This window comes from Kwoniella botswanensis, chromosome 1 (assembly GCF_036426115.1).
Source record: "Kwoniella botswanensis chromosome 1, complete sequence".
NCBI classification, from domain to species: Eukaryota; Fungi; Basidiomycota; class Tremellomycetes; order Tremellales; family Cryptococcaceae; genus Kwoniella; species Kwoniella botswanensis.
In genome coordinates, this window is record NC_088599.1 from 10,432,227 (window position 1) to 10,459,783 (window position 27,557).

The following is a 27,557-nucleotide window of genomic DNA, read 5'->3' on the forward strand; positions in this document are numbered from 1 at the left end:
ACAAGATGATGTACATCAATCTCACGTACGGATACTCAACCTTGTTTGCCAAGCAGTGGTGTATAATGATGATGATGAGGATAGGAAGGAATTACCGAGGATTTCAATGTCCTTCCATCACTAACGGTTCATCTGGTAAGATATAAACTTGAAGCTGTACCAGATATATCAATGTACAAGTCTACAGATTGTAGAAAAACATAACTGCTGAAGATCAAACTCCAGAAGAACGTACCATCCACAAGATGTTCTTCTTACGTTACCATGATGAACAACAAGCTGCAGAAGATTCGGTTCTTCGATTAAGAGGTGGTGGATGTTTCGATTGGTTTGATCAGGTAAGTTTGGGAACCACTGTACAATACAATCATTTTTTCATGTCCAGTTTAAACTTAATCAAATGCGAGTTGTACGTTACAACGGCTGATTTGAATTTGCCGTCTGGTTGTAGTTCAGGTAAGTATCACTGGACATTCTTCGATCTTGATCTTGTTTCACCACCGTCCATTCAAGGAGATAAAATTACCATATTATCAAGCCCCTCGGAACGTTGACCCGAGACTGACACATGGGATGAGAACAGACACAAATCGACCCCGTCAGATCTCACAGGTACAGGTCATACTCCGATGCTCCCTCAATTGAATGACAATGACCCAACATCCTTCGAGGACCAAAAAACCAAGTCCAAGACGAAATCGAAAGATAAATCTCAAGACAAAACCAAAACGAAGAGTAAGGAAGGTGATGTAAAAATCAAAGATAAAGGTAAGAAATTCAAGATCAAAAACAAGAAAGACGGGTCCACCCAGACCATTCTCAAGAATCAAAATGATCCAGTGGTATCCCCTTATACAACCAGTCCTACCGCAGGATTGGGACTGGGCGGGACTGGTTCGTATGAGCCGATTAGAAGAAGACGATTTGATCTTGGTCGAGAGGGAGAACAAAGCCGAGATCAAGCCCAGCTGCCACCTGAACAAGTGCGAGAAGGAGGGGCGTTGGGGCTGAGCGGTTGTGGAGGTGGGAATGATAATTCTTGGCGTGGTGATGGGGCTAACGAGCCTGGGTTGATCAGTATGGAATTCGCGAAATGATATTTCGCTGCATTCATCTGTTGTAGCCAGTGAGAGGAAAGAAGGTAGGTATAATAACAACATAAGAAGAGGTGTATATATATGTACTGTAAACTCTAACTAATTGAACAGAATTAGCTTTCTTTCTCGATTGAAAATCATTATTGTATGTATTTTATGTCGAAAAGTTCCGTCGAATGTATCAATTATTGTATTCAGGTGATTGACCTGATGTCTTTCCTTATCGGATACTTTCAAGAAGTTTGGCAATCCTGACAAGGCCTCAGACTAGGATATGTAACTTCTATGCATTCTTTATAGGTATATAACCGTGTCAGACATCGCGATCCTGCTGACCAACGTCATCTGTCGATGGACAGTCTTCGTACCATCATCGAGTTGTACCTCTGTCTTTTGTTTACCCAAACTAATCACCAAGTTCCTCCCACGCCTCGTTGTACCAAACTCATTTGCCTTCTCTGCAGTCATCTGCCTGCCAGGCTTGAGGACCCCTCTATATTCCCAACTATTCCGAATCGCGTTTCTCATCTGCAACACACGCCTACACTCTAATGTTGTCTAGAAGGCAATCTACTCAATCCTCTTTGCTCTTCATACCTCTCCTCTTCCTCTTCCTCATCACCTTCCTCGTGCCACTTGCTCGCTCGGCTCACAGCCCTCTCCCATCCCTTGATAGCTTTCTTTCGATCTTTCTCCTCTAGCTCAGGTTCGAACACATGCACACCGGCAGTATTGACATCGGCGAGTGTCTCAGGTCGAGATAAGTCCCAGCCGAACAGTTTTAAGGCGTTGGCTGCTAATAATGCTGAACCGAGGGCAGTGGATTCTCTCATAGCTGGTCGAGCGACGTTGAAACCACCAATCTATATCGAAATAAGATAGTCAGCGCAGATAAGGATACCTCAGGCGTATTCAGGCAGGGTTAACTCACGTTGGCTTGTAATTGCATTGCCAAATCCGAATTGGTAACACCACCATCAACTTTCAGGGTTTCCAAAGTAGTTTGACTTTCTTTTTCGATGACATCCAATACAGCTCTAGTCTGGAAACATACAGCTTCCAATGTCGCTCTGGCGATATGGGCTGAAGTGGTGTACGAGGTCAAACCGATGATTGTTCCCGAAGCTTCTCTATCCCAGTATCTACACATAGCGCAAAGCAACATCTCTATCAGTGAGATTTTCTTCTACGATGGGCGACTGGAGATCAAGAAAACGAGACTTACGGTGCAAGCAGACCACTGAAAGCAGTCACAAAGTAGACACCACCTGTGTCAGCCACTGATCCAGCGAGGATATCCATATCGGACGATTCTTCAATCAAGTTCATCTGATCTCTGAGCCTGCAGTCGGAAATATCCAGTGTTAACGGGTCATAACGAGAATAGGATGAAAGGTCAAGATAGGGTGGTGTGAGAGGAGACTCTGACTTACCATTTGATAGCAGATCCTGCCACGGCAATTGAACCTTCCAAAGCATAAACCGGTTTAGCATCTGGACCAGCTTGGAAAGCGACAGTAGAGATTAATCCGTAATTTGATCTAACGCATTCTTCGCCAGTATTGAATAGGACGAAAGCACCAGTACCATAAGTACATTTCGCTTCACCTTTCCTCAAACATTTGTTTCCTACCAATGCGGCCTGTTGATCTCCTACTATACCTGCTATAGGTACTGTTGTGAGTGGAGTACCGATCGATTCGGATATTGTACCGTAAATCTCTGAGGAAGAAACAATCTTGGGTAAGACCGATGGTCGAATACCGAAGAATCGTAATAACGGTGGATGCCATTGTAAGGTCTTCAAGGAGATCAACAGGGTTCGAGAAGCGTTGGTAACGTCCATGATATGAAGACCACCTTGTTCTCTACCAGTAAGTGCCTATGATATAGGGGATAATGACCGATCAGCAAGGTCTTATGGGATACTTGAAGGCAGTGAAAGGGAAGTAATGTACTCACATATACGAGCCACGTATCCACAGTACCGAACATTAGATCATCGTTCTCGTGAGCTTCGTGGACTTGTTTCTGGTGATCTAACATCCATCGAAGCTTGATAGCTGAGAAATAGGTAGAGAGGGGGATACCGGTGCTAAATGGCCAGTCAATTCGTCGGCTCATGACCATAACTAACGTAGGGATCACAAACTCACACATCGACGATACCTTCTTTACCCTTTCTTTTCTTATGCACATGAACATCGGCATTGCCATTAGCTTGACCTTTCTTAGCTTCTTTGTCCTTCTGAGCTAAGCCTAGATTCTCTAATTTCGCACCGACTTTCTCAGCTAAACCATCACCTTTACTCTCGACTTGTCCATCTGCATTCTCTACAACTACATCACCTTTCTCGCCAAAGGCAGCATCTTCACCTCCTGTACCAATCTCTACATCTTCAGGTACACCTTTAAGATCCTCTTCCTCGTCATCTATGTCTAGTCCCTCTTCTTCCAGCTTCTTTTCGTATTCTCTGACTACACCTAGGGTTCGAGAGTCATCCCATACAATAGCATTACATAATGGTTTACCGGTAGTTCGGGACCAACAGACGGTTGTTTCTCTTTGATTGGTGATACCTAGCAGCGATGAAGATGGAATAGATTAGATACAGAATGATGGATAGAGGTGGAGAAGAAAATGTCAGACACCCACCAATACCCTTTATACTCTTTCTTGACCAACCCATCCATTCCAACTTCTCAACGGCTTTGTTGATACATTCCGTCATAGCATCAACGAGGGCTTCAGGATCATGTTCGTGCCATCCCGCATGAGGCAAGATTTGTTCAAATTCAGTTTGGTGTTCTGCGATAATCTTGGCTCTTTTATCAAAGATGATGAATCGGGTTGAACTATTGATTGAAACAACAGACAGTCAGCGACTGTCATCGGGATTGGTATTTGATTTTGAATATAAAGTTACTCACGTTGTACCACAATCTAAAGAACCTATAAATTGACCTTGTCTCAACTCTCTATTACCGTCCAATCCACTAAAACCACCTGCACCTTCAAAGTAAGCTCGGGGAGCGGTGGTATGTTCGTTACCTAGTGGAAGAGTCGGTGAACCCGCTCGGGAAAGGAGGGAAGGAGTGTTGGGACCGGAATAGTCGGCTCTTTGGATTGGTCGAGGTCCAGATGACATGTGAGAGGCAGTCGATGCTCTTCTTGATAACGATGCTCCACCAGAGTATCCACCACCACCGCCTTGAACAACACTTCCACCAGTGGTTGGAGGGGGGCCACCACCTCCAGAAAAGTACGACACCTGATGGCTCATCGGTGGAGGTGCTTGTTGGGAGAAAGATGGTCTACCTGAAGCTACTTCTGATAATCTCCTTGGGACCGGTGTTTGAATACTTCCTGCTGCAGCTGAGATAGAGGGTCTTCGGGAGTTGGCTGGAGAAACTTGAGGTGAAGTTTCGAATACGGGCGTGAAACTTCCTGGACCACCACTCGAGCCGAAACCTCCCCCCAAAGGCGATGGATTCTTCATAGAAGACATCTGTAAATCTACATTAGGTTGTCTTGACATTTTGAAAAAGAGGAGATTCCTTTGTTATTCTATTTCTATGTCTATTCCTTTGTTATGGATGACTTGTTCCGAAATTTCTGTAAAGGTATCCGTTTGCTTGGCCTTGGTCACGAGGTCAGATGTTGAACTAATCTGGTTCTTGCAGAGTAGATCACGAGAGAGATGAGATGAGGTGAGATGGGTACTACTCTAAAATGGACGAGACGGAGTTCGAGCGGCCCGGTGGATCCTTTGACCGGTGGACTAACAGCGATAACGGATAAGTAAGTAAGTAGGTGAAAATTCCCGATATGATCTCTTTCTGGTGTCCGAAAAGAAAAAGATTCTTGGCGACTTGGACTGACTTCCTTTGACTGAAGAGATGTTTGTTGACTTGTCAAAAGGAAAGAGAGACACAAAAGAGAGTATTACACACCACGTATATGCTAATGGGTGTTTCTCCAGTGTAGCGGTATTCAGGTTTTTTTCGAGCAGAGTAGCGTCTCGCGAATAGAATGAGCAATCTGGCTCTGGCTGTGATTCGAGAAAAACTGAAAAACGTCATACAGAATCAAACAGCCTAAAATACCCCCCTTTGCCGCTCTTACCGAACTGCGTATTTCACTGTCATTTCGCTCATTCCACTCGATTATCCTTGTTGTACCCTGAATTTGACAGGATCCAACCATGGAAATCCGGCCCGCTGCTCCGTCTAGCCCCTTGGGGTCCAAGTGATGCTCGATCAGCCTGATACTGCGGTCGAAGCTAGAGCGGGTATCCTGGTTCCTCGTGGGGTTTTGTGGGTGTATCAGGCTGACGGGATACAAGTCCAGACTGACGCGTGGTGATCACATGGATCGTCGCGTTAAATAGATTAGAGTTTGACATGAGATAATCACATCCACCATCAACAAAAAACAAGTACCAGTATCAAAAGCGAAATCTTCCTACCTGGATATAACCTATATTACTGTGTTGCAGGTGAATCAACAGAATTCGATAATCGTAGAAGTACATGCCAATGATTGCTCTCCAGATACCTAATCACACGATATAATCTCCAGACAGTACACCCATCACCTATACCTTCTTCCTCTCGATCATATCGGTTGAACATGCCGCCAAGAACCTCACGATCACCAGCCTATGGGGTATCGCCCAAGCAGAAATGGTCGAAATCACTCCCTACAACCAATCATCCTTCATCTCATTCATCTTCCTTCCCACTCTCTTCGGTAGGTATGATCCCCCACAGTGTACCTCGGCCAATACGGCGACCTAAGAAAATCCTCTATCTCATGGTGATCTTCTTCTTACTTTATTGGTTCGGTATAAGGCATGGACTAGGTATAGAACGTATACCGCCTCCTCCATTAGGATTTTCCGTTCCAGGAGGAAGGAGGGGTAGGCGATCATCGTTGTTTTGGGGAAATAAAGGTACAGCAACTTTATTACCTCCCATACAGGGGTTGAAACCTGAACATCCAATATACGAATTGATGGAAAAAGCCGAAACTCGTTGGACCAACTTGTTGAACTCTCAATCGAAAACATTACAACAAGCTGTAAATGAATATAAGAGACGATATAGGATGTCACCACCTGCAGGGTTTGATGAATGGTTTGCGTTCTGTCAGAAGAACGATATAAAGATAGTAGATGAATATGATCAACTGATGAGGGATCTTTTACCCCATCATGCACTTCCTGCTCAGACGTTCATAGCTAGATCAAAAGCATTAGAAGGGACTGGGTTCACGTATACTCTGGATATAAGTAAACAGGGTGTAGCATTGACGGGAGAAAGGTCAAATGCAGCGAGACCGAAACATCTTCAAGGTTTGATAGGAGGATTCGTGAATGATCTACCAGAAGGTTTCTACCTGAGAGTGACGGGGAGTGATCATGATACGGGTAGTGTGGTTCTGGGTAAAGACCAAAGGGAGAGAGCAATGTCACTGGTGAGGGAAGGTAAACGTGAGTGAACTCTCTAACGAGTATTGGCAGTAATCGCTGACGATAACTGGCCAGATTTCGATGAGACGGAATTGAAAGCCTTGGAAGATCCCAATAGAACACCAGCATGGGGTTGGTTTGTAAGTAATCGGCCCGGTACCTGTTACCCTGCGATATAAATGCTAATCATCTTATCCCTTCCTACAGAAAGCTTGTCCTCTTGAATCCCCGGCTAACATCCGACCAGGAGCAGAGAATGCAACAGATGCTGTACTGCGTGAGTCCATCTCCCACAAGCCTCTCTCTGAGTCCTGACTCGACAATGTGTTTGTAGCCAAATCGTTCATATTCGATCATCTTCCAACTATGGACTTCTGCGAATATCCCGAACTCAAGCGTCTACATGGTGCCATGTCCCTAGATTACGCGCATAGATCCCCATCGATCTTGAAACCCATCTTGGTATTATCTAAATTCCCTGGAGATGCAAGCTTTCAGACCACTCCGATGGAAGCGTACATGAATATCACCGAATCTGACGTTCCTTATCTGGGCAGCTGGGAGGATAAGACGGATAACAGGTTGTTTTGGAGAGGATCGACCACTGGTGGATATGGTGGACAAAGAGATTGGAAGGAATCACACAGGATGAGATTACATTTGATGATCAACGGTCCGAAGGGTGGGGATACGTGGTGGAATCAGCAGTTAAGGGAGATAATGGTTCCGGATGGTGAAGGGGGTTACAAGGTTGTGAGAAGATGGGAAAGGGTATTAAGTAAGGCTTATGCGGATGTGAAATTGTCCGGAAAACCTGTACAGGTGAGTATCTGTCATCAATTGCTTATTGTCGATTCGAAACAGAATCTTGACTGATTGTTCGACCTCCTACTGTAAATTCCCCTTCGTTTAACCCTTCAATCACAATTCCCGATGACTGCTTTTTCTCGTTGAAAATGTCTTCCCTGCTCTCCTACCTCTCACAGTGCCCCAACGCAGATGTCTGTCAACAAGTAGCCGATACCATCGAGTTTGGCGAGAGAGTATGGCCCGACCAGGCGGCAGCATTCAAATATAACCTAGATGTAGATGGAAACGGTTGGTCATCTAGATTTCATAGATTGTTAAGTTCTGGTAGTCCCGTCATCAAATTCACCATGTTCCCAGAATGGCATATGGAGTGGTTAAGTGAGTACTGATCTTTCTCCTGGGTGTGGTCTACTTTGATCAAACGTAATCACAATCGATGATTTTGTTCGTCGATATAAATTGTATGTGCTGTGCTGATATTGGCCGCTGTCCCTGCAGCCCCATGGTATCATTACATACCCCTAAAACCGGATTATTCAGATTTATACGATATAATGGCATTCTTCGTCGGTCCAGTTGACGAAGCTGGTAATATAGATACGACAAAAGGTCATGATGTGAGTTAATCGATTTGCAAACTTGTTTTTGTCTGATGCGTTGGGAGATATACTAACTGATCGCGTGCCATGGCTGTGCAGTATCTAGCACAAAAGATTGGTGAAGCCGGTCAGAAATTCGCATTGGAACATTGGTCATGGGTTAACATGCAAGCTTACGTGAGTGGTCTTGCTGAATCAATCATACACGATAACAGCATGCATGATATCTTGGAGAGCTGACAGATTGTATTTTGATGTTTCGTTAGACATATCGATTATTACTTGAATTACAGAGATTGCATTCTGTAGATAGGGATCTGATGAGTTACAAAGAACCTGAACCTCGTAAGCAGGGATAACTTATGATTTAGCGTATGATACCTACCTTTTGTGCGGATATATATCAATCTGATATCTACCATCATCACATATATCATGCATTTCATTATATTACCATCAACCCCACACTTCGCCGATCCTTCACGTTGCTATACGTTCATCAAGGAGGCGATGAAGTGTCAGTAAAGAAGACATGCTTAGCTCATCACCACCTATCTTCTCTGTGCCTAATGGAAAGATGATCACGTCATACACGGTTGATCAGATCTCGGTCGAGATGTGCTCCTCTTCGTTCCAAGTCAGCTCAAGCAACAATGACTAAGGGTTTACACGATACATACATCTCATACTCGAATATTACATGGGTTGTACAAATCTTTCTTCGATTCAATTCATTCACTTGTCTACAGATATTTCATATTCATTTTCACTCTACTAGTATCCTTCTTCTTCTTACTATTCTCCCTTATCAAGTCTTCAAGAACTTCCACCACCACATGACGACCCACCTCCTCCACAGGAAGATCCGCCACCCCCACAGGAAGATCCACCGCCTGAGTCACCACCACCACCTGAAGATCCAACACCGCAAGATGAACCTCCTCCAGCACCACCGGAATCACCAGAATGACCATGATGGCCACCACCACCACTTGAATCACACCCATTGCCACTACCATGGCTTTGTCCATGGCTATGACCAAACCCGCCATTACCCAGATCTGTAGGAGGACAACTGGGTACATAAGGTGTACCATAACCTATAGCGTAGGATCCAGCGTTATAGCCATATCCACTTCCGTATCCGTCATTTCGCCTGGAAATGGTCGAAGTTTTGTACGTCGTAGTTTTGGCTTTTTTGACTTTGCCTTTGGATTTGGGTTTGGACTCGGGCTTGGGTGGAGTGAGTGATTTATATGGCTTCTCAAGTTCGGATTGGGTCTCTGAGGAGGAGACGGGGGTGGTGATAGGAGTGATTTTATTTCTGCGATCCGATAAATACATCAGTACGTCGTATAAAACGTGGATGTCATAGAAGGAGTATCAAATGGGTCTTTTGGTGTACTCATAGTATGAAAACAACGTACCGACGCTGTGAAAGATCAACAAGTCGGTATCTCACCTTCAGTACGATGTCATCCCGATAGGATTTAGGTGATGAGTAGGACAAGAATGAAAGATTAGGTTCACGACTCACTCTGAACAAGCCGAAGAATCCGCCACCTCGAAGTCGGAGTGTACCTTGTCCTTGCATTTCTTATACACGTACAGACTGATCAGGGATAGTACTATGGCAGGGCACATGAGGGAATGGGCTTACGGGTAGTGATGTCGGTGTGGGCCATCCTATATACTGTCTGACTTGTTATATCGATTAGAGAGTTTGAGAAAGGGTCGATCGATTATCTCGATTATATAGCTGATGAATGGCGAGTAGCGAGGGCGTATGAGTGATGGTTTGCTTGTGGTAATTGGGAGTAGTGATGGCTAGCAACATCATATCGTATCTTGACTTGAATCAATAGGGTTTATATACCTTTCCAAGGTGGACACTCCGGTTAAAATCCACCATCTGTTCAAGCGGTGTTATCAGAGGCGATGAACAACAGGTAGAATGCTGATTGGACCAAGATAAAACGTGCTCGTGTGCGATGATACGAACACTCCCTCGTAATGTTGTTTCATCAACGTCTATCTGTTTGTGCCTGAAGCTGAAGCTGAAGCTTGGATGACCCAAAAAGGTCGGTCGGCACGGAGCAACACCGATATACTATTTGTACAAATACGTCATAGATGATCTGCCGTGCACTTATCTGTTCAAATGACAAAGCAATACTGCAGCAACGTACTGCCAACAAGCTTTGCATTTGACTCCTATTCGTACTAGTTAAGAGGATCCACAAACGTGCACTCCGGTATCGTCGGATACAACCTTCATCATGAATGACGATACATCCTTATCTCCTTTCGGGATGAATTGATATCCGGTTCCTATTTGACCGAGATGGGTCAGTATCTTACCTGACATACGGCCGCGGTTGACCTTTCAACTTGTTTTGTCACCTCTCTTTCTGGCTTTCTTCGTGTAGTGAGACTGTAAGTACCGTATCCGTCTCGTATTACGAGCTGCAGACGGTATTGCCGTTTGTTCGACCTTGAGCTTTCCATTTCGGTTCATTACCCAGCGTTACAAGCCGTATCTTATCATCACGTAACTCAGATGTGGTCAAGTACTTACCATGACGATATAGCATCTCATTCTGCTCCATATGTTGATCACTCGTCTGAGTCGGTTTGAGGACTAGAGACTGGATGCTTGCTTATCTTCTACATCCTGAAGGATGTGCCAGATGCACCCCGCACTGATCCAGTGCAGGACATCCAGTAGGAAACATGTGACTCTCATGATGGATCAGCAGGAGAAGCCTGATAATTCTTGACAAAGTATTCGAACTTCGCTCAATTGACAATACCTTGAGGACGAGCTTCTAGACCCTCATACATATGAATCAAAAGAATTGGTACCATATGGATACATTATTCGCATCTGCCAATGAATAGAGGTGTACATACTCTTCAGTATATAGTTTGAGATCCTCCTTCAGTCATCGACGTACAGTAAATACACCCCTTCCTCTTGGCGAGGTCTCATATGAAAAATGTCCTTCCGTATCCACCACCACCACAGCCCCCTCCACCTCCGCACCCAGAAGATCCACAACCTGAATTACCACCTCCCGAGCAGCCACTAGCGTCCATCCCTCCTCCTCCTGAATCATACGAAGAAGAGCAGAGGTTTACTGGATGTCCATGACAATCACAATATCCCCCATTCCCATCCGATGTGAAAGCTTCCATCAAATTATAGAACGCTCCCAAATCCACCTGATCCCATTGTACCACCCCCTCTCTTCTATTTTCGTCCTTCTTTTCTTGGGTTATAAGACAGCAGCATGAAGGCGGATGTGTGTTAGGTTGATTGCACCATAAGACCTCTCCGTTCGAGTCCAATTTTGCAGGTGTGGGTGTTGAAGATGTCAGAGGGATACTAGTATTGGGGTTATCCTGTATAGCTTGTTTCAGTCTGAATAAATCTCTTTGACGACTAGCGTAAGCGCCCGCTGAGATGTGGTCTCGCTTCGGTGGGGTGGGTGATACGTGAATGAGACGAGGAGGGTGAGAGAGGTCGGGATTAGCAGGTGGGATAGAGGATGATGAGGCGAGTGGACCTGAGAGGGGAGTAAAGTCAATCCGGGAGGATGTATCCAGGCGTTTGTGGGTGCTGGCGTCGGGACGACTATCATAGTGAGGTCATTGATCGCTCATGGGATAACTAAATTGTTAGCGAGGAGGGAATCCAACGTACTGGGTGATAAACCCAATTGTTGATCCGTCAGCTTTACTTTCCACGCTTCCTTCACGGAGGTCAGAGTCTTATTAGAAATGACAAGCTGGCGAATGGGAGAGACAAGTAATACGGTACATACCTTCCTGGTTATTTTTAGTAAGCTTCCAACATATCGATATACACTCTGTCTATCACGAAGTGCACCTATACTCAATCCATCCATCGGAAAGTCATTACAGGAACACCCAAAGGAAAACAGGTGTTACTTGCCCACGTTCACCTGTTTCCCCCCATCGTTATCCTGTTTCTTCCCCTTACCCTTACCAACATTTGCATCCGCGTTGGCATATGCGTTCTCGGTCGAGCTCGACATATTTGGGTTGATCATATGAATGATGAGGCTATGGAAGTATGCAGTATGGTGAGAAGCGATAGTTTCGAGTCAAAGAGATTATCTGCGAAGTGTGACTGAGTGTGAGCCATGTATCTAAGAGTTTGATTGAGGTGAGGAGGGCACAGCATCAGGTGTGCGGTTGTCCGTGCGACATCGACCCCCCCCCCCCCCCTTTTGGTGGTTACAGCATGTTGCCATGTCACCATACTTCGTTATCAAGCATTTCACATCTTCAGTGACGACCATACGGTACCATTGTATGGAAAACGGAACAAGGAAAGTCTGGATATACAACATGCAACATACATCTGATCTTCATTATACGCATATTTATACAGATAGTCTAACTCCTGAGTGATTCATCATCTCCTCATCTCCTTATACTCTTTCTGCAGATTGGTCAGCGGTACTGTAAGGCTGAAAGACAGTGTTGTCATATCCTTGATCCGATAATGCAGGTGAAGTCTGGGGAGTAGGTAGTGATTTCTCATAGATAGGTCGATTTTGATTCGAATGGGTATTTGTGTTTTTACTCTTCTTCTGTTTCTTCGAGCTTGACTATATCGATAAATTAGTACCATACCATCCTGTAGATCTCCAAAGGTACTCACACTTCCACCGAAACAGCATAACCATCCTCCTGAATGTTCATCCGAGAAACTGTATATCGATATATCGTCTGCTTCCTCTCTTCTTACCTTCTTATCCTTTTTTCGACCTAAAGGAATCCCATTCATTTCAGCCCATCGATGCAATAAGTCAGGATGGGTCTGAAAATTGACTCACTCATTGTGCTCTGTTGGGTGGGTTGAACGTCTCCGGAGTAGCCGGACATGGCTTATGGGTCCTTTGTCTCTCTGCAGGGTGATTGTTGTCGCCTAAGGCAGAGTACAAGGTAGATTGACTGAGAGACGGCTTTTGTAGAGATATGAAGGAGAACAGTGATCATGAACGATCCATCATGCTGGCTGACATGACATGCATTTGCTTGCTTGTGCTTCGGGGACAAGGCGATAAATTGACAAAAATAGTTCAGGAACAAACAGACGATCATGGCGTTTTGGAATTCCCTTAAAACAAGATCTAAAAAACCTGTTTCTATATTTGGACTAATCCTATTGCAGTGCGACCCGACCTCTCACCATGGTGATGGACTGTATTTTGTTGAACAACGAAGAGGGATAATGTATCCTATCTAGAAGTACTCGTAGTCTGTCTAAGGAGGGCGGAGGGCAAATGATGACCGGCGGGTTCATGTCAGAGATAAGATACCGTTTGTTCCGAGACTGCGCAATTGTCAAATACTCGCCAAGCGAACTTACCCCAAGACTTGGCAAATAACCCACAGCACCTAATGTAGGTCGACATAGCATAGAAGATTATAAAACAATGTACCAAATACAGGTATAGAGAAATATGATCTGTGGAAATACTAATGTACAAGTTGAATTAATTGATCGTCACCAATGAATCATTGAGAGTTATTATTAACAAGCTCCACCACCCGTTCCACTCCCACCTGTCATCCCACCCGCAAAGCTATTTGGCGCCTGCGTCTCACAGGGAATCATCTTGGCCTGAGTGACATTCTGAGGTTGGATCTGATGATTCCTATAGACGGGGTCTTTACCGAAGATCGCTTCGTGTCGTGGTCGATAGCGTGCGACCGGATCGGAATCGTCAAATTCGAACTGTCCAATTCCCACGAGTCATTAGCATGTGTTGAGTAGATACGATGAGGCAGAGGCTCGCATGAGGATTATGTGTGCGACAAGAAGAGAGCGGTTACTCACACATGATGTCAATTTCTTGAGAAAACTCTTACGTGGTCGATGGGCGAGATGATCGTAAGGACCTGTACTTTCGTCTTCAAGTGTGAATATATGTATGATTAGTATCCATTTTTGTGATCATCAAGTATTGGCTATGCAGTCTTTGATTTGGAAGATGATTTAGATGGAAGGAGGAGGATAAAGAGAATCCTACTCACCAGACGCTGATCCCTGTCTCTCACGATACTCAGTCATATAAGGATGTTTCGATACGTTCCCCTGTCTCTTTTGCTTCTCATCAGTGTTGAATGTGTATCGACCACGAGATGAGGTGGATGATGAGCTTGGTGATGGAGGTTGGAATGACATTATTGCTTGATTGTGTCGAATTGTTGACTTGGATGCTGTAGTAGGCGTTGATGAGATATTCGGGCGATAAACAGGAATTCTATATCTTGATCAGGGATTTGTTGACAGTTTGGAGTGGTGAGATATGATGAACGGAATGAAAGGATTCACCAGTGGTAGTCAATTAATGTTGATGGATGTAAGTGTTGAAAAGAAGATTTGAAAATTGGTAGAGGATCGAGCGGCGATAAGTTAGGTTAGTCCAACTTTGAAAGGATGTTATGTTATATTTAGCGTACAAAGACGGTAAGCACGGCTGATCGGGCAAAACGGTGATTGATAGCGCTGAATGTATGAAAAGCGAATTGACCCGTCGGATCTGATGCTATGTTCTGTTTGTGTGCTGTAGTGGACACTAGCGATGCTATGCAGCCAGCCATATACAGACGGCAGGGTAAAAATGTTTTATGAGAGAGATCAAGGAATATCGATCTCCGATGTGCCAGCACTAATGAGCTAACGTTATCTTCCTGAACTAAAAGAGCAATGCATGTGGTTGTGTGATGTTTCGGATGATATCATAACATGTATTTTGTATTTGTACCGTATCAAATCCTGCTTTTACGATAGGAAGATGGAATGAGGGTACTGTAGCAGTAAAATTGATTCTATTTCCAGATTTATCTTCACATGGTTTCGTGTCGACGAGCTCAACTAGTAACAAATTGTCGAGTTACGTGAAGACGAGTTGAGAGGGTGGAGTTTAAATGAAATCTTCAGGAAAAATCATGAGAATCCTCGCGTCATGATAATTTCTGGGGTATTACTGGAATCTGTATTTAGCTCTACTCTTCCTGTACACTCGTAAGATGCTGGACCAGCTCCTCGCCCTCCGTTCCGAATGAATCGTTCAGATTTCAGGAGCTCTTCTCTTCCCGTTCTCTTTTTGCCTCTCAGAGAGCGACCAACAGTGATACAGATAAGCCACAGAGTATAACAACCATAGCCAGCAAGCGAGTGAGACGGAGATCTGCCTCTAATGGAGTTTATCTGTTCATTGTCTAACAAGATAGTGAAATAGGAGTGAAGGCATTTACCAACAGATCAAGTCGTGGTCATGGGGAACCCCATATCCATATAGTAGCTAGAGCTGCATACATACATTCCTTGCATTGCATTGCAATGACTTATTGTTCCATCGTGCTACTTCATCCCTTCAGTTACACTGCATTGAACTGAACTGAACGTCAGGGCCTCAGAACCGCCACACTCGTCTCACATGCGGTGATATCGCAAAATCCATCATTCCTACTTCGGAGATAATGTTGATCTCCACCTCTCTAAGCAGTTTCCAACAAATGCAAATCCTCTTTTCGAATTTTCTAATTTCTCTCCTCCTCCTTCTGCGTCCCGACTCTAGCTTCTCAAGTACATAGAACCAAACCTCAATCAACTTCCAAAGAACCCTCAGCTAGGTTACCAAAATCCTAGATAGAGATCGAACGGGAGATTGTAGATATTCAATAATACATCACAAACAGACAAAATGGCTTCGTTAACGAATGGACAAGTGACGGAGTTGCAACAGAAGGAAGATTATGCTATCAAGAGTGAAGCTGTTACGCCCAAGCTTGGTGAGTGTCGTACATCCTTATAGCCAAATGTTCTGAAGATGGGCCAGTCAATTCAAATGTACGATGTGGCAGAGCTGATTGAAGGGTTATTTATGTTATCAGATACCTCTCAATGGCCTCTTTTGTTGAAGAATTACGATAAATTATTAGTTAGATCTTCCCACTTCACCCCCATCCCTACTGTAAGTCCATCATCCCTTTAACATTATCCCTTCACTGGTTTTCCAACTCGTCTATCGTACTTATACGTCTCCTTCATCTTGTATAGGGTGTCTCCCCTCTCAAGCGAGATCTCCAAACCTACGTCAAATCAGGAGTCATCAACCTTGACAAACCCTCCAACCCATCCTCTCACGAAGTCGTAGCATGGCTCAAACGTATCCTCCGAGTTGAGAAAACCGGTCATTCCGGTACACTAGATCCAAAGGTAACAGGATGTTTGATCGTCTGTATCGATCGAGCTACACGTCTAGTCAAATCCCAACAAGGTGCAGGAAAAGAGTATGTCTGTGTAGTCCGATTCCACGATAAAGTTCCAGAGGGTGAAAAGGCCGTTGCGAGAGCTTTGGAAACTCTTACGGGAGCTTTGTTCCAACGTCCACCTTTGATTTCAGCCGTCAAAAGACAACTCAGAGTGAGGACGATTTACGAATCGAAATTGGTAGAATATGACGATAAGAGGAATATGGGCGTTTTCTGGGTATCTTGCGAAGCTGGTACCTATATCAGAACCTTGTGTGTTCATTTGGGGTTATTGTTGGGAGTTGGAGCACACATGCAGGAACTTAGAAGAGTAAGATCGGGTATCACGGGTGAAAATGATGATATCGTTTCGATGCATGACGTGTTGGATGCTCAGTGGTTATACGATAATACCAGAGATGGTGAGTTGTTGTCAAATTCAAATTTCGTTCTAGGTTTAGATGGTCCTTGCTGATCTTAAACACAGAATCATACCTTCGAAGAGTCATCCGACCTCTCGAATCGCTCTTAACCAACTTCAAGCGAATTGTCGTCAAGGACTCAGCAGTCAATGCTGTCTGTTACGGTGCCAAATTGATGATTCCCGGTTTACTACGATACGAATCTGACATAGAAGTAAACGAGGAGGTTGTACTCATGACCACCAAAGGAGAAGCCATCGCCATCGGAATAGCTATGATGTCTACTGTCGATTTGGCCTCGTGCGATCACGGTGTGGTAGCCAAGGTGAAAAGATGTATAATGAACAGAGATTTGTATCCTCGACGATGGGGTTTGGGACCAAAAGCTCAAGAAAAGAAAAAGATGATCAAGACTGGTAAATTGGATAAATACGGTAAATCAATTGAAGGTGTTACACCTCAAGATTGGAACAAGGAGTATGTAGATTACAATGCCGCTCAAACGGAGGAAGGAGGTTTGGTACCTACTCAACCACCAGCGGCTGCGACGATAACCCCTATAGAAGTCGATGAGAAGGATACCGAGAAGAAGAGAAAGAGGGATACTGAGAGTGAAGTTGCTGCTACTCCTTCAAAGGGTGATGGAGAGAAGGAAAAGGTGAGTTTGTCTGCATGTCGCTAAAACAGCGCGGTACTGTACGACGTGATTTACTGATTCCTGATTTTTGACGTGGCGTAGAAAAAGAAGAAGGTAAAGACTGAAGATGGTATAGAGCGAGAGGAGACCGCCGAAGAGCGCGCAGCAAGAAAAGCAGCCAAGAAGGAGAAGAAGGAGAAGAAAGCTTCTGCTTAGTTTTCGGCGTTGATTTATTCGTATTTTCCCTCGTATCTCATTTTAGGGTTCATTCCTGTATGTATTCTTGCATTGTCCTGCAGATTTAAGTTAAACTGCGAAGCATCCTTGAAATCATTCAGGATTCATCACTTTCAACTCTTGTATCTTGTGCAGTGCAATCAAGAGTCAATTACTACTTCCTACAACATCTTCATATCGACAACATCAACTGGATGATTATCATACTCTTCTCCACCGATTAACGCATTTACCTTCCATTTGGGCCTTCGATCATATCCTATCCTGTCAGTCCACTTTCAAATCCAGATCGTATTCCCTTACAACATCGAAATACGTCTTGAAGAAATCGATATAATACCTAACGTCGTGAGAACCCGCCGTCTCTCTTATGGAGTGCATGGATAGTTGTGCTAAACCAATATCGACTGTTCGAACGTGAGTTGATAAGTGAGGTCCAACCGTTGAGCCGCATGTCTAAGGAAAACAAGAATTATTCGTCATTGTGTATCACATGGACTGTCTTCACATAGTCGAACCACACTTACAGAGTCATTCCTAATTTCAAATTCTTGAGTAGGTACACCGGCCTTCTTGGCTACTCTCCTCAAAAGGAATGTGGTCTGGGCATTCGAGGTATATCGCTGATTTGCGTTGGTCTTGATGACTATACCGCCGTTAATCTTGGGTGAATGGTTGGTCTCATATTTATTCTCGTAATTTGGATTGACCTGAGCCCGAGATCAAAAACAATCAGCTAACTATCCCAGAGAAAGCTGAGTGGAGGAAAGCTCACAGCATGTCCCATATCTGCTGATACGAGGAAACTGTTCGCGAGTAGATTATGATATCCTATTTTCTCGTAGGTAGGTAAAGAGACGATACGTTCTACGAATGAAGGGAGGAGGTTGGACTCGGCTCCGTGGTGAGATACGCTGCCGACCTGTAGACAAGTGAAGTGTGTCAGCTATTGCGTAGGTACAAGCCTGAGGTAGGAATTGATAAGATGATGGTACATTACTCACTTCTTCGTTGTCGAATAGGATGACACATCTAATGGTGTTATCGCTTGAAGATTCAGCTGCTTCACAAAGACCTTCGATCGAACAGAATCTGGGTAACGAGTCGTATCAGCAATCAGAACAAGGAGACATCAACTGAACTGAAAGTCAAGGGATGAGCTTTAAGTAGACAGAGGTACTCACGATGTCATCAGATTATCACATCTTGGACTAAATACAAACTCGTTTGATAGACCGCCAACAGTCGAAGGTTGAGTATCGTACAATGATCTAAATTACATTCAGCATATCAGCTTTCATGCCCATTGCTACGAAAGGAAAGCTGACCAGATCACTTACAATTCGAAATCCTGTATGTCCCCAACCTCGCATCCCAGCTCATCGGCCAGTACAGCCAAAAGCAAGGGATGATGCTTACTTTCCATCTTCGCTACATCCTCCTCATTCTCTTTCGGTGTACTATGCCCACTGAAGGGCTGAGGTGTACCTGTCCTGGATGGACCTTGGCCGGCACCAGTACCATTGAGTTGATCAGCCACAAGACCTAAGATAGGTAAGAATTCAGTCTCCTTATTGAACTTGAACGCGTCGTTGATAGATCTATCCAAGTGAATAGCTAAAGTTGGAATTCGCAATAACGGTCTATCAATCTTGACCAGTTTGGAGACATAGCTCGGTCCGTTGGCAGACTTGTCGGAGATGATGACTCTTCCAGCAAGAGATAAATCCCTATCGAACCAACTTGGCCAAATACCTCCTCCGTACAATTCCACTCCGACTTGCAAATAACCGCTTTTCTGCCTTTTTGATACAGGTCGGACCTTCAAACATGGTGAATCCAAGTGTCCTACTGCGAATGATATCGAAGTTTCCCTACTGGGATGAGAAGGTAGTGTGAACGCGACGATGGAAGATTGGTTTCGGGTGTAGAATAGCTTGGAACCAGGTTGTAATTGATCCAAATCCGGTGATCTTTCTGAAATAGGTTTAAACCCACTTGCGAGGAGTTTAGAGGATAAGTTGGACACTGCGTGGAATGGTGTAGGCGATGATGTGATGAACTCGCAGAATCTGATAGCTGATATTAGCGATGATATTTTGTAGATAGGGAAACGCAGAGATGAGGACATACTTGACTGCGTCTTTAGGAGGGGAAGGTGGGATTTTCATTGTGGATCTGTTGATACTAGACATATGAGGTGATTGACACGATTGGAGATGGCAGAGGGAAAGGGGTTCAGTGATCAAGTTGCTTTCTGCAATGTTAGTTGATGGACGTAGACTCCTTTGTGGAGGATGAATGCATCTTGACTTGGAACTCAACTCATCATCACACCGATAGCAACGAACAACAGCGATTCAGGGAGATGGCAGGTGGAGGCACATGCTCATCTCGGCGGAAACCGATAAGATGAGGACAGCTATCTCTCAGTAACGCTATCATCGGATATAGCTTATCACCGATGGGTCATTCGAGCATCCCGTCTGGTGCCACATCCCTCAACCTGCCTGTGCAGTGTGGCATTTCCACCATTTCCCCGTATTCAGCTTCCGTCACTCTATGGTGGTTGACTCCCTGACCCACTCTCCGTGCTACCTACTGCTTGCTCACTGGCTGCTGCTCGACCAGTTTGTGTCAAAGATTCATCAAAATACATCTAGGTAGATTTATCCTTCCTCTTAGCTAACCTCTTACAGCAGCCAACTATTCAAAATGGTGTGTACCCATTCTGACCATCATCACCGTCGACGACAAGAGGAGTGGAACATGCTGACCTAGTGATATTTTCTATTTCTCTCTTGGTACTATCGCTATTCCCCATCACCTTCGACTTATCTACAATCACAAATTTTCATTCGATACATGGATAATGACGGATGATCAATCACAACACTTCCAATGGAATGGCCTGTGTCTGTTGCTTGCTGGATTGTATGGATATGGATGTGGATGTGGATGTGGATATTGGTATAACAGGGTCGAGTTAGAACTAAGACTGTCAAGCGAGCTTCTAGAGTTCTCATCGAGAAGTACTACCCTAGACTCACTCTCGATTTCCAGTGAGTATGGGTTTCGGTTTTGATGGTCATGTTATCATAGGGTTGTGGACTGGGAGGATTTGGTATGTCGAACACTGGATACTGGATAGGATAGCATTGGAGTAGAATAGGAGGATTGGTTATTATAACATGAAAAGAGGACCATCGGATTAGTATCACACTCAAGAGGATATCATAGTGAATGGCATGTAGAAGGGAATAGGCAGGAAGGAAGATGCTCGTTGGGTAGATGATATATCGAAAGAAATTGTAACTGATCACATTTCGTCTTACCGCAGCACCAACAAAAGACTCCTCGATGAGGTAGCTTCCGTCCCTTCTAAACGACTCCGAAACAAGGTTGCCGGATGTGAGTGAGGTTTTATACGGGGAAGAGAGGGGTAAAGAGGGTTATTGTCGTTCTGTCAGGCAACTGTGGAATCGACAACATTCATTTTACCCATCTCTTCACGATGTTGAAATGGTTAATATAGAATAGCCAACTGATTGTTTTTTTTTTCTCAATTCGCAGTCACCACCCACTTGATGAAGAGAATCCAAAAGGGTCCTGTAAGAGGTATCTCCTTCAAGTTGCAAGAGGAAGAGAGAGAACGAAAGGATCAGTGAGTCTTGGTGGTTCAGTGACTGTTCTTGTGTGCTTGAACACTGACTTGCTCTCTTTGTTAGATACGTACCCGATGTCTCTGCCCTTGCCGCCAACGCCGACTCACCTCTCGAAGTAGACAACGAGACCAAAGACCTCCTCAAATCATTAGGTTTCGACGATCTCAACGTCAACGTCGTCAACGTCTCTGCCAACGCCCCAAGAGAGAGAAAGACCCGATTCGTCCCTGGTTCAGGCCGAGCTTAAACCGAAAGTTAGGTTTGGGTTTAGGTTGGATAAGGATGTTTGTAGTGGTGATGCGATGATTATGCCTCATATAAACTTGCAAAAAAAGGACTTTGGTTCGGTTTGGGACAGTACGAAGGTTCACCATGTGGGGGAAGGTCCAAGGGAATATCTTCTGATTTCTGCTGGTTCTGACATCTCGGTGATTGTTTTGAGATTCCTGGCAACTGATAACTTATCAATCCCCGTTCGTTCGGAACAGAATAAGGCGAATGAGGTACTTCTTATTGTCAACACCGACCGATCCATAAATTCGTGGAGGGTTACTACCCTCTCAAGCTGTTGGAATTACGTCTACTTACCAGATTATGCTGACACAAATCGTCAGGCGTACATGTGCATGTGAGATACCAACCGGTTCTTTACATATCCAAATATTCCGTATATACAGACAGATCATACACTTGCGGTATTCCACAAACATCTTGACTTTGTCTTACCCGACAGTAGCTACTAACCACCCAATACATCATATTTACCAATCCAGGAGTGGTGAATAATGGTGGTATATTCGATCACATCTACATTCCTAACAAAATCACTTAGTCAATCACAAAATACAGCATAACCGAGCCGTAAAGCTCCATCACGAAGAAGACACGACTTACTCACTGGATTCATTGTATTCACGATTACGCTTCCAGTGTCATAACAAAGCTAAAACAGCTACTCCCAATGACAAAGTTGATATACCCAAACTTGCAGTGGCGACTCCAACTCCAGCAGCAGTTAGGATGATCATTGTTTCGTCATTCCATTTCTTGACGAATTTTCTTACTCGGTGTTTCTCTTTCCTCTCGATCTCTACACGAGGATATCGATGGGTTAGATTGTATTGGCTGGATAAGTAAGCAGGGCTGGATGATATAGACTTACGCTGGTGCGGCATGATATCGGAATGAATAATGATGGATCGAGTGGTGAATTGGCTATGCGTCGGTCGTACTTGGTACTATCAAAGTGTAACCAGTTCTAGCTTGACGGTATCGCCTCGACTGACAATTCCAGAGTCCCAGACACAGGAAAGACAGTCATTATATGCATACATCGACGTAGTGGAGGAACATGTTCACTCAAAAATAGCTTTGTAAGCCAATACCGATTGAGATAGATGAGATAGTCTAACAGACCATCGGGTTCTCATGGACTTCCTTAGAGACCTCACTGGAGATTCGTAATTGAGCATCGCCGCTCCTCTGCTGTGCACCTAGTTTGCATTCCTCTTTTGATGGTCTCGATCACTCTTTCGTCCGTGTGACATACACACATATCAAAAGCCGGAACCCCACTTTTACCACCGTAGAAGTAGTTTATCTCAACGATCATTGAGAGATCTGGAAGGCTCGAATGGAGAACGCTTATCAAGCGTCCCTCTTCACTGATCTAATTTAACAGAATTAGAATCCATCTGACCAATTCAAGTGAAACCTCTAGACTACAGAGTGATTTTGTGATGTATCTCGTATTGTCCATTTCATCAATGATGATAATTCTATATCGATATCAATTACATATAGCTTATATGTCATATATTGTATATACATTTTATCCCGTTCGACCTGATAAACCACGTAACCAACGTTATATTAAACAATGTAGAAAAGAAAAAGACCAATTACCAATAAATTAGTAAATGATAATATGTTGATTGATCCTTCTTTTCAAGGAAAAACCAAAAAACCGTACCAGACCGAATCAGAAAAGAAAAGAAAAAAAGATGATTTACTCTATATTGGAAGAAAAAGACTGAAAGATGAAATGCCGATTATGTTGAAACTATACAATTTGTATGTGAATATGTGTATAAATGTGGGTATGTACTTGGACAAAGTTGACTCGCTCCCCTTCCTTCTGTATCGTCAAGTTACAAGAAGATAATTATGTAGGAGGATAAGTCAAATTGGTGGGAATGATCACGCCTCCATCTTCTCGTACTATAAATATAGGTGCTCGAGTGCCAGGTGGTAGATGCGGTTCGGCAGCAGCCATGACTTCGTGACTATATCGCATGAGCGCAAAGTCAGCCCGAGGTAGTGTGAAAGAAAGACATTCGACTCACCATCTAACTTCATTATAGTGAGCCGGTGTAGACCCAAAGTACACTATGTGATGCGCATGTCCATCCGGTGCTCTGACAAAATTCTTTCCATACCTACAATCGTTTGACAACGCACAACGAACAACGAAAAGGGGAAAGATCATCTAACCATTAGCCACACATATATAACGGTGCAAAAAAAACAAAAGATCGCTCACAATGTCATCAACGGTGCGTCCGTATGCGAGGTGTATTGCTGATTGTACCTGGCGGGGCCATTGTCCGCACTGAGGTTCGAAGGTAACATCCGGTTGGCAATTGGGAATGGCGCGTAGGGTTCGACAGGTTCTTGAGCGAAGGGTGGAACATAGAACGTATATGTCGTTTGCTCGGTGCTGACGATACTCCTATAACACCCCATCACGTCGTACAATCAGTAAATCACTCTTATCGAAGACAGGCTAGAAGGGGCTAACTCACCATATACAACTGTCACCGACGTCCATCGTCCATTGCATCCTATGGTTTTCCGGCGAGGAAGTCATGGCGGGACTAGGGAGGTATTCGAGTGATCCAGAAGACGAACCTCTCTTCTTGTGAAGGGGTCTGACAAACGGTCCGCTGGCGTTCTTGCCCATCGAGCCCGTACGGTGTCTTCGAACTGGTCCTCCATCCGTCGAAGAAGGTGGTAAAGGAACTTCAGGTATGTTAGGCGACATCAAAGAGTGCGTAGATGATTTTCTGCTATGCGTACCGAAATAATCAAACGTCGTGGACGAGTTTGAGCTGACCGGACTGGAAGGCGTGGAAGGCAGGTTCATCGATGCGTTATGCGGCGTCATGGGTAAAACACCGAATCTCTGTTGAGGTGTATTGGGCACGGAGTTTGGTCGAGAACCACCACGATGAGATATCTGCACGTTACTCCATTTCCTTTCTTGCGCGACCAATTGATCAGATACAGCTTCTTGCACACAGGCTAGCCAGAATCCCCCATATCTCGGGTCGTTGGCCAATCTCTCCATAGTATCAGTTCGGTAGAGTTCAAAAGCGACTTTTTGAAGCTGAGATACTAAATCACCAGCATATTCTCCCATGGGTAAGGCCGAGGGGATATCCGCGTTATGACCATCCATCCCAACAGCATCGGCATCCGATTCGATCCTTCGGACTATCAGAACAGGAGAGATCACACCCGTCTGAAGTGATTGCAGAACTACAGTCGAATTGTATCGAATCGGGGGAACGAGTATACTGGGAGCGATGATGTTTGCTGGTGGAGAGGGCCAATCGGCATGCGGGGGAGGCGCCAAACTTGGTCCACCGGGTCGATTAGGATCTACGAGCCAAATGATGAATGATTCCCAATTATTGGCATCCGCTGTGAATCCACTAAATGTAGATCTTTGACTGGGATACACAGGTGGTTGAGCGCCAGTGACTGGTAGTCCATCGGATCCCGTTATACGAGTGAAATCGGGTACGACTGAGAGGTATCTCGTCGAAGTGGTCTGCGATTTGACTCGGTTGAAAAGAGCGATTGTCGATCCATGACTGATGATCACTGTAATGGGTTAGCAACGTTCCCAAGATGTTTGAACTCACTTTCTCCAGCTTTCGCACTTGACTTCTTCTTCGAAGGTTTACTGATCACTTTAATCTCCTTGCTCTCAAATATACCTAATGTCCTCTCATCACTGATATCCTTGAGTGTATTCTTGGATATTCCCCAACCGTTTGGTCCCGCGAAAACTTTCAACGGAGCTTTGATCGTTACCAAAGCCTTGACTTCACGTCTTTTACCATCGTTATCCGATATATGTAGGTTTTTCCCAGCGACGTTTCCAACAAAGGGTTGATCCTCCGTATTCAATGCTTGAGTGTTGATCTTCTCGTCGAGGTTGTTACCATTGACAGCTGTCCAGCTGACTGCAGCATCTTTTACTGGCTGTTCACCAGTGAGACTGATGTTGATTCTGGGTGCTACCAGTGGAGACACCGGACAACCATCTTGAGCTTTGTTCCACCATGAACCGCCGATCAGAGTCGCCTGTGGGTGAGGACAAAGGAACCTCTTTTCGGTACCGTAGCTTTTCTGGCCGACTTTTGGACTCATGACGATCAATTTCCTCTCGCCAAAAGCTAGTCGATTGGGTGCATGGACATATTGGCGCATAGCATCGTCGAGAGCACCTGGTGGCGGAGCAGGAGATACCTGAACTGATGGTAGGGAAGAGAGAGGATTGCGCGAAGGTCCAGCAAGGTTCGAAAAATCGATGGCAGAAGAAGATTGAGGATCTTGATTCAAAGCTTTACCGAGAGGTCTTGTCCATTCGTCTAGTACATTGCCACTCCAATCGTGTTGGCCTTCAGCTGAGCTAGAAGATGAAGATGATGCACGGCTGCCCATCAAAAGATCACTGAAACTCTTTGTTGGTTTCAAGTTTTGGGTATTTCCAAGTTGAGAAGGCGATATAGTCCCTTGCGACTGAGGCTGGTATATCTGTTGAGCAGATTGGTAGGTAGACTGCGAAGGGAAATATTGGAAATCATGGAATGACACCGCTGGTTTGTCGTTTGTAGGGTAGAAATCCGTCATGTTGGTATTGGAAGGGAAGGTGTTATACCCATTGGGGAATTGGATGGGCAATCCGGGAGTGATGATCTCACCATCGGAAGTGCTATCGGTGGGGAATCCGGAAGGTGGATTAGACGAATAAGCTGAATTAGGAGGGAACTGCACCGGGGTTCGTGGAGTTATAAAGGATGAGTTGCTGGTATCGACATTGAGGGAAGGACGATAGGAATACGATGCGCCATTATGATAACTGCTAAATCCGGAGCTGTTGCTCGTGTTGCTTGTGGTAGCGGTCGAAGGTGCAGAGTTGGAGAGACCCGACTGGTGCATACCCATCAGATCCAACACACCCTGACCTGGACCTAAAGCGAGATTGAGCGGCTCCTTCTCATCGGAGGTCTGTGATGACTGTTGGACTGCGTTGTTATAATTCTGGGAATCGTACTAAGCAAAGGATATGTCAGCTATTAGGCAGACTGAGCAGACGATTGAGGAAGTGCTTACTCCTGATTGTGGGGGCCATTGGTATGACATGGAGCTAGGCTCGAGTGAAGCGCTTAGAATCACGGGAAGACTGGAGATAGAGCTGATGGCACGTCTGTGTAAGTGCAGTGGTGGTGGTGCGGGTCGACAAACAGCTGTATGAGGTCGATCACTGTTGATAAGGTTGGGATCTAAATTAGTGGTATCGAGACGAGGGTTCTGAGAAGGAACCTGTTTCCGGGTAGGAAGGCGAGGAACGAGGAAAGACGGATTGATTGTGTTGTTGTTGTATTGTGACATTTTGATAGCGAGAAAGTATCATATAAGCGAATTCGACATGAAAAAAGATTATATTGTGTCAGCACAAGCTATACAGTATTATAATAAACGGCATATCCAGAAGAAGATATGAATCTGTTGGAGGCGATGACAGATATAAGGAAGGAGATTACACTAGATATCTAGACCATGTAAAAGATTTCCATTATTCTCATACAGTAGATCATTGAGCACCTCTACCCCTGGTGCTCTAAATGGCCCACATGCGACCGTCCATAGCAAATTCTCCTGATTCTCCTGATCCCCAAATTTCCAAGACGGCGACGAGCCCTGGTCAGGGGTGTTAAGTCTCTCCTTTATCATCTCACCTCCATCTAGGTCTATCTCGGATCCTCTTCATAAGCACCCAACAGTCTGAAAGGGGTCACACGGATATGGCCGGATATGGCTAGTAGCGAGTATTTTTTGCGGTGCTTGAGAGCAAAAGGTATCTCTACTAACGGCCTCGGACTCCGATGCGAAAGAAATAGAAAAGGATAGAACAAAGAACCAGATTGAGTTGTCAAAGGAACTATAACTCACGTTTAGTTTTGACCTGTCAAAAACTCAATTTCCAAGGATGCTATCGTCTTGCGATTTGTCGAGTATGTGCTG

At 44.6% G+C, this 27,557-nt stretch overlaps 11 protein-coding genes across 11 annotated transcripts; 4 read left to right on the top strand and 7 right to left on the bottom strand.

Moving 5' to 3' along the window:
• Window positions 1-245: 245 nt before the first annotated feature.
• Window positions 246-1,097, top strand: L199_003940 (uncharacterized protein; the record flags this gene model as incomplete). The annotated part of the gene is made up of 2 exons (XM_064889668.1): window positions 246-409; window positions 584-1,097. The coding sequence occupies 2 exons, from the start codon at window positions 246-248 to the stop codon at window positions 1,095-1,097; spliced, it is 678 nt and encodes a 225-aa protein (XP_064745740.1).
• Window positions 1,098-1,645: 548 nt separating this feature from the next.
• Window positions 1,646-4,636, bottom strand: L199_003941 (glycerol kinase; the record flags this gene model as incomplete). Its single annotated transcript, XM_064889669.1, has 8 exons — window positions 1,646-1,960; window positions 2,029-2,239; window positions 2,323-2,439; window positions 2,531-2,979; window positions 3,060-3,192; window positions 3,254-3,677; window positions 3,754-3,953; window positions 4,029-4,636. The coding sequence occupies 8 exons, from the start codon at window positions 4,634-4,636 to the stop codon at window positions 1,646-1,648; spliced, it is 2,457 nt and encodes an 818-aa protein (XP_064745741.1).
• Window positions 4,637-5,730: 1,094 nt separating this feature from the next.
• L199_003942 (uncharacterized protein) lies at window positions 5,731-8,339 on the top strand (the record flags this gene model as incomplete). The annotated part of the gene is made up of 8 exons (XM_064889670.1): window positions 5,731-6,592; window positions 6,647-6,711; window positions 6,779-6,848; window positions 6,906-7,393; window positions 7,558-7,759; window positions 7,880-7,998; window positions 8,080-8,157; window positions 8,247-8,339. 8 exons carry the CDS (start codon window positions 5,731-5,733, stop codon window positions 8,337-8,339), a joined length of 1,977 nt encoding a protein of 658 aa, XP_064745742.1.
• A 457-nt stretch (window positions 8,340-8,796) lies between these two features.
• Window positions 8,797-9,574, bottom strand: L199_003943 (uncharacterized protein; the record flags this gene model as incomplete). The annotated part of the gene is made up of 2 exons (XM_064889671.1): window positions 8,797-9,304; window positions 9,408-9,574. The coding sequence occupies 2 exons, from the start codon at window positions 9,572-9,574 to the stop codon at window positions 8,797-8,799; spliced, it is 675 nt and encodes a 224-aa protein (XP_064745743.1).
• A 1,394-nt stretch (window positions 9,575-10,968) lies between these two features.
• Window positions 10,969-12,041, bottom strand: L199_003944 (uncharacterized protein; the record flags this gene model as incomplete). The annotated part of the gene is made up of 4 exons (XM_064889672.1): window positions 10,969-11,549; window positions 11,687-11,753; window positions 11,808-11,872; window positions 11,939-12,041. 4 exons carry the CDS (start codon window positions 12,039-12,041, stop codon window positions 10,969-10,971), a joined length of 816 nt encoding a protein of 271 aa, XP_064745744.1.
• A 399-nt stretch (window positions 12,042-12,440) lies between these two features.
• L199_003945 (uncharacterized protein) lies at window positions 12,441-12,897 on the bottom strand (the record flags this gene model as incomplete). Its single annotated transcript, XM_064889673.1, has 3 exons — window positions 12,441-12,620; window positions 12,674-12,780; window positions 12,849-12,897. The coding sequence occupies 3 exons, from the start codon at window positions 12,895-12,897 to the stop codon at window positions 12,441-12,443; spliced, it is 336 nt and encodes a 111-aa protein (XP_064745745.1).
• A 652-nt stretch (window positions 12,898-13,549) lies between these two features.
• Window positions 13,550-14,203, bottom strand: L199_003946 (uncharacterized protein; the record flags this gene model as incomplete). The annotated part of the gene is made up of 3 exons (XM_064889674.1): window positions 13,550-13,753; window positions 13,856-13,929; window positions 14,053-14,203. 3 exons carry the CDS (start codon window positions 14,201-14,203, stop codon window positions 13,550-13,552), a joined length of 429 nt encoding a protein of 142 aa, XP_064745746.1.
• A 1,525-nt stretch (window positions 14,204-15,728) lies between these two features.
• On the top strand, window positions 15,729-17,553 carry L199_003947 (centromere/microtubule-binding protein cbf5; the record flags this gene model as incomplete). The annotated part of the gene is made up of 5 exons (XM_064889675.1): window positions 15,729-15,816; window positions 15,919-15,998; window positions 16,085-16,700; window positions 16,766-17,358; window positions 17,440-17,553. 5 exons carry the CDS (start codon window positions 15,729-15,731, stop codon window positions 17,551-17,553), a joined length of 1,491 nt encoding a protein of 496 aa, XP_064745747.1.
• A 288-nt stretch (window positions 17,554-17,841) lies between these two features.
• Window positions 17,842-19,745, bottom strand: L199_003948 (uncharacterized protein; the record flags this gene model as incomplete). The annotated part of the gene is made up of 7 exons (XM_064889676.1): window positions 17,842-18,030; window positions 18,102-18,284; window positions 18,350-18,496; window positions 18,579-18,666; window positions 18,759-18,845; window positions 18,915-19,646; window positions 19,708-19,745. The coding sequence occupies 7 exons, from the start codon at window positions 19,743-19,745 to the stop codon at window positions 17,842-17,844; spliced, it is 1,464 nt and encodes a 487-aa protein (XP_064745748.1).
• A 544-nt stretch (window positions 19,746-20,289) lies between these two features.
• Window positions 20,290-21,486, top strand: L199_003949 (40S ribosomal protein S17-A; the record flags this gene model as incomplete). The annotated part of the gene is made up of 5 exons (XM_064889677.1): window positions 20,290-20,292; window positions 20,554-20,636; window positions 20,915-20,985; window positions 21,148-21,238; window positions 21,303-21,486. The coding sequence occupies 5 exons, from the start codon at window positions 20,290-20,292 to the stop codon at window positions 21,484-21,486; spliced, it is 432 nt and encodes a 143-aa protein (XP_064745749.1).
• Window positions 21,487-23,403: 1,917 nt separating this feature from the next.
• On the bottom strand, window positions 23,404-26,924 carry L199_003950 (uncharacterized protein; the record flags this gene model as incomplete). The annotated part of the gene is made up of 6 exons (XM_064889678.1): window positions 23,404-23,524; window positions 23,585-23,677; window positions 23,782-23,970; window positions 24,044-25,117; window positions 25,165-26,585; window positions 26,646-26,924. 6 exons carry the CDS (start codon window positions 26,922-26,924, stop codon window positions 23,404-23,406), a joined length of 3,177 nt encoding a protein of 1,058 aa, XP_064745750.1.
• Between the last annotated feature and the right edge of the window lie 633 nt (window positions 26,925-27,557).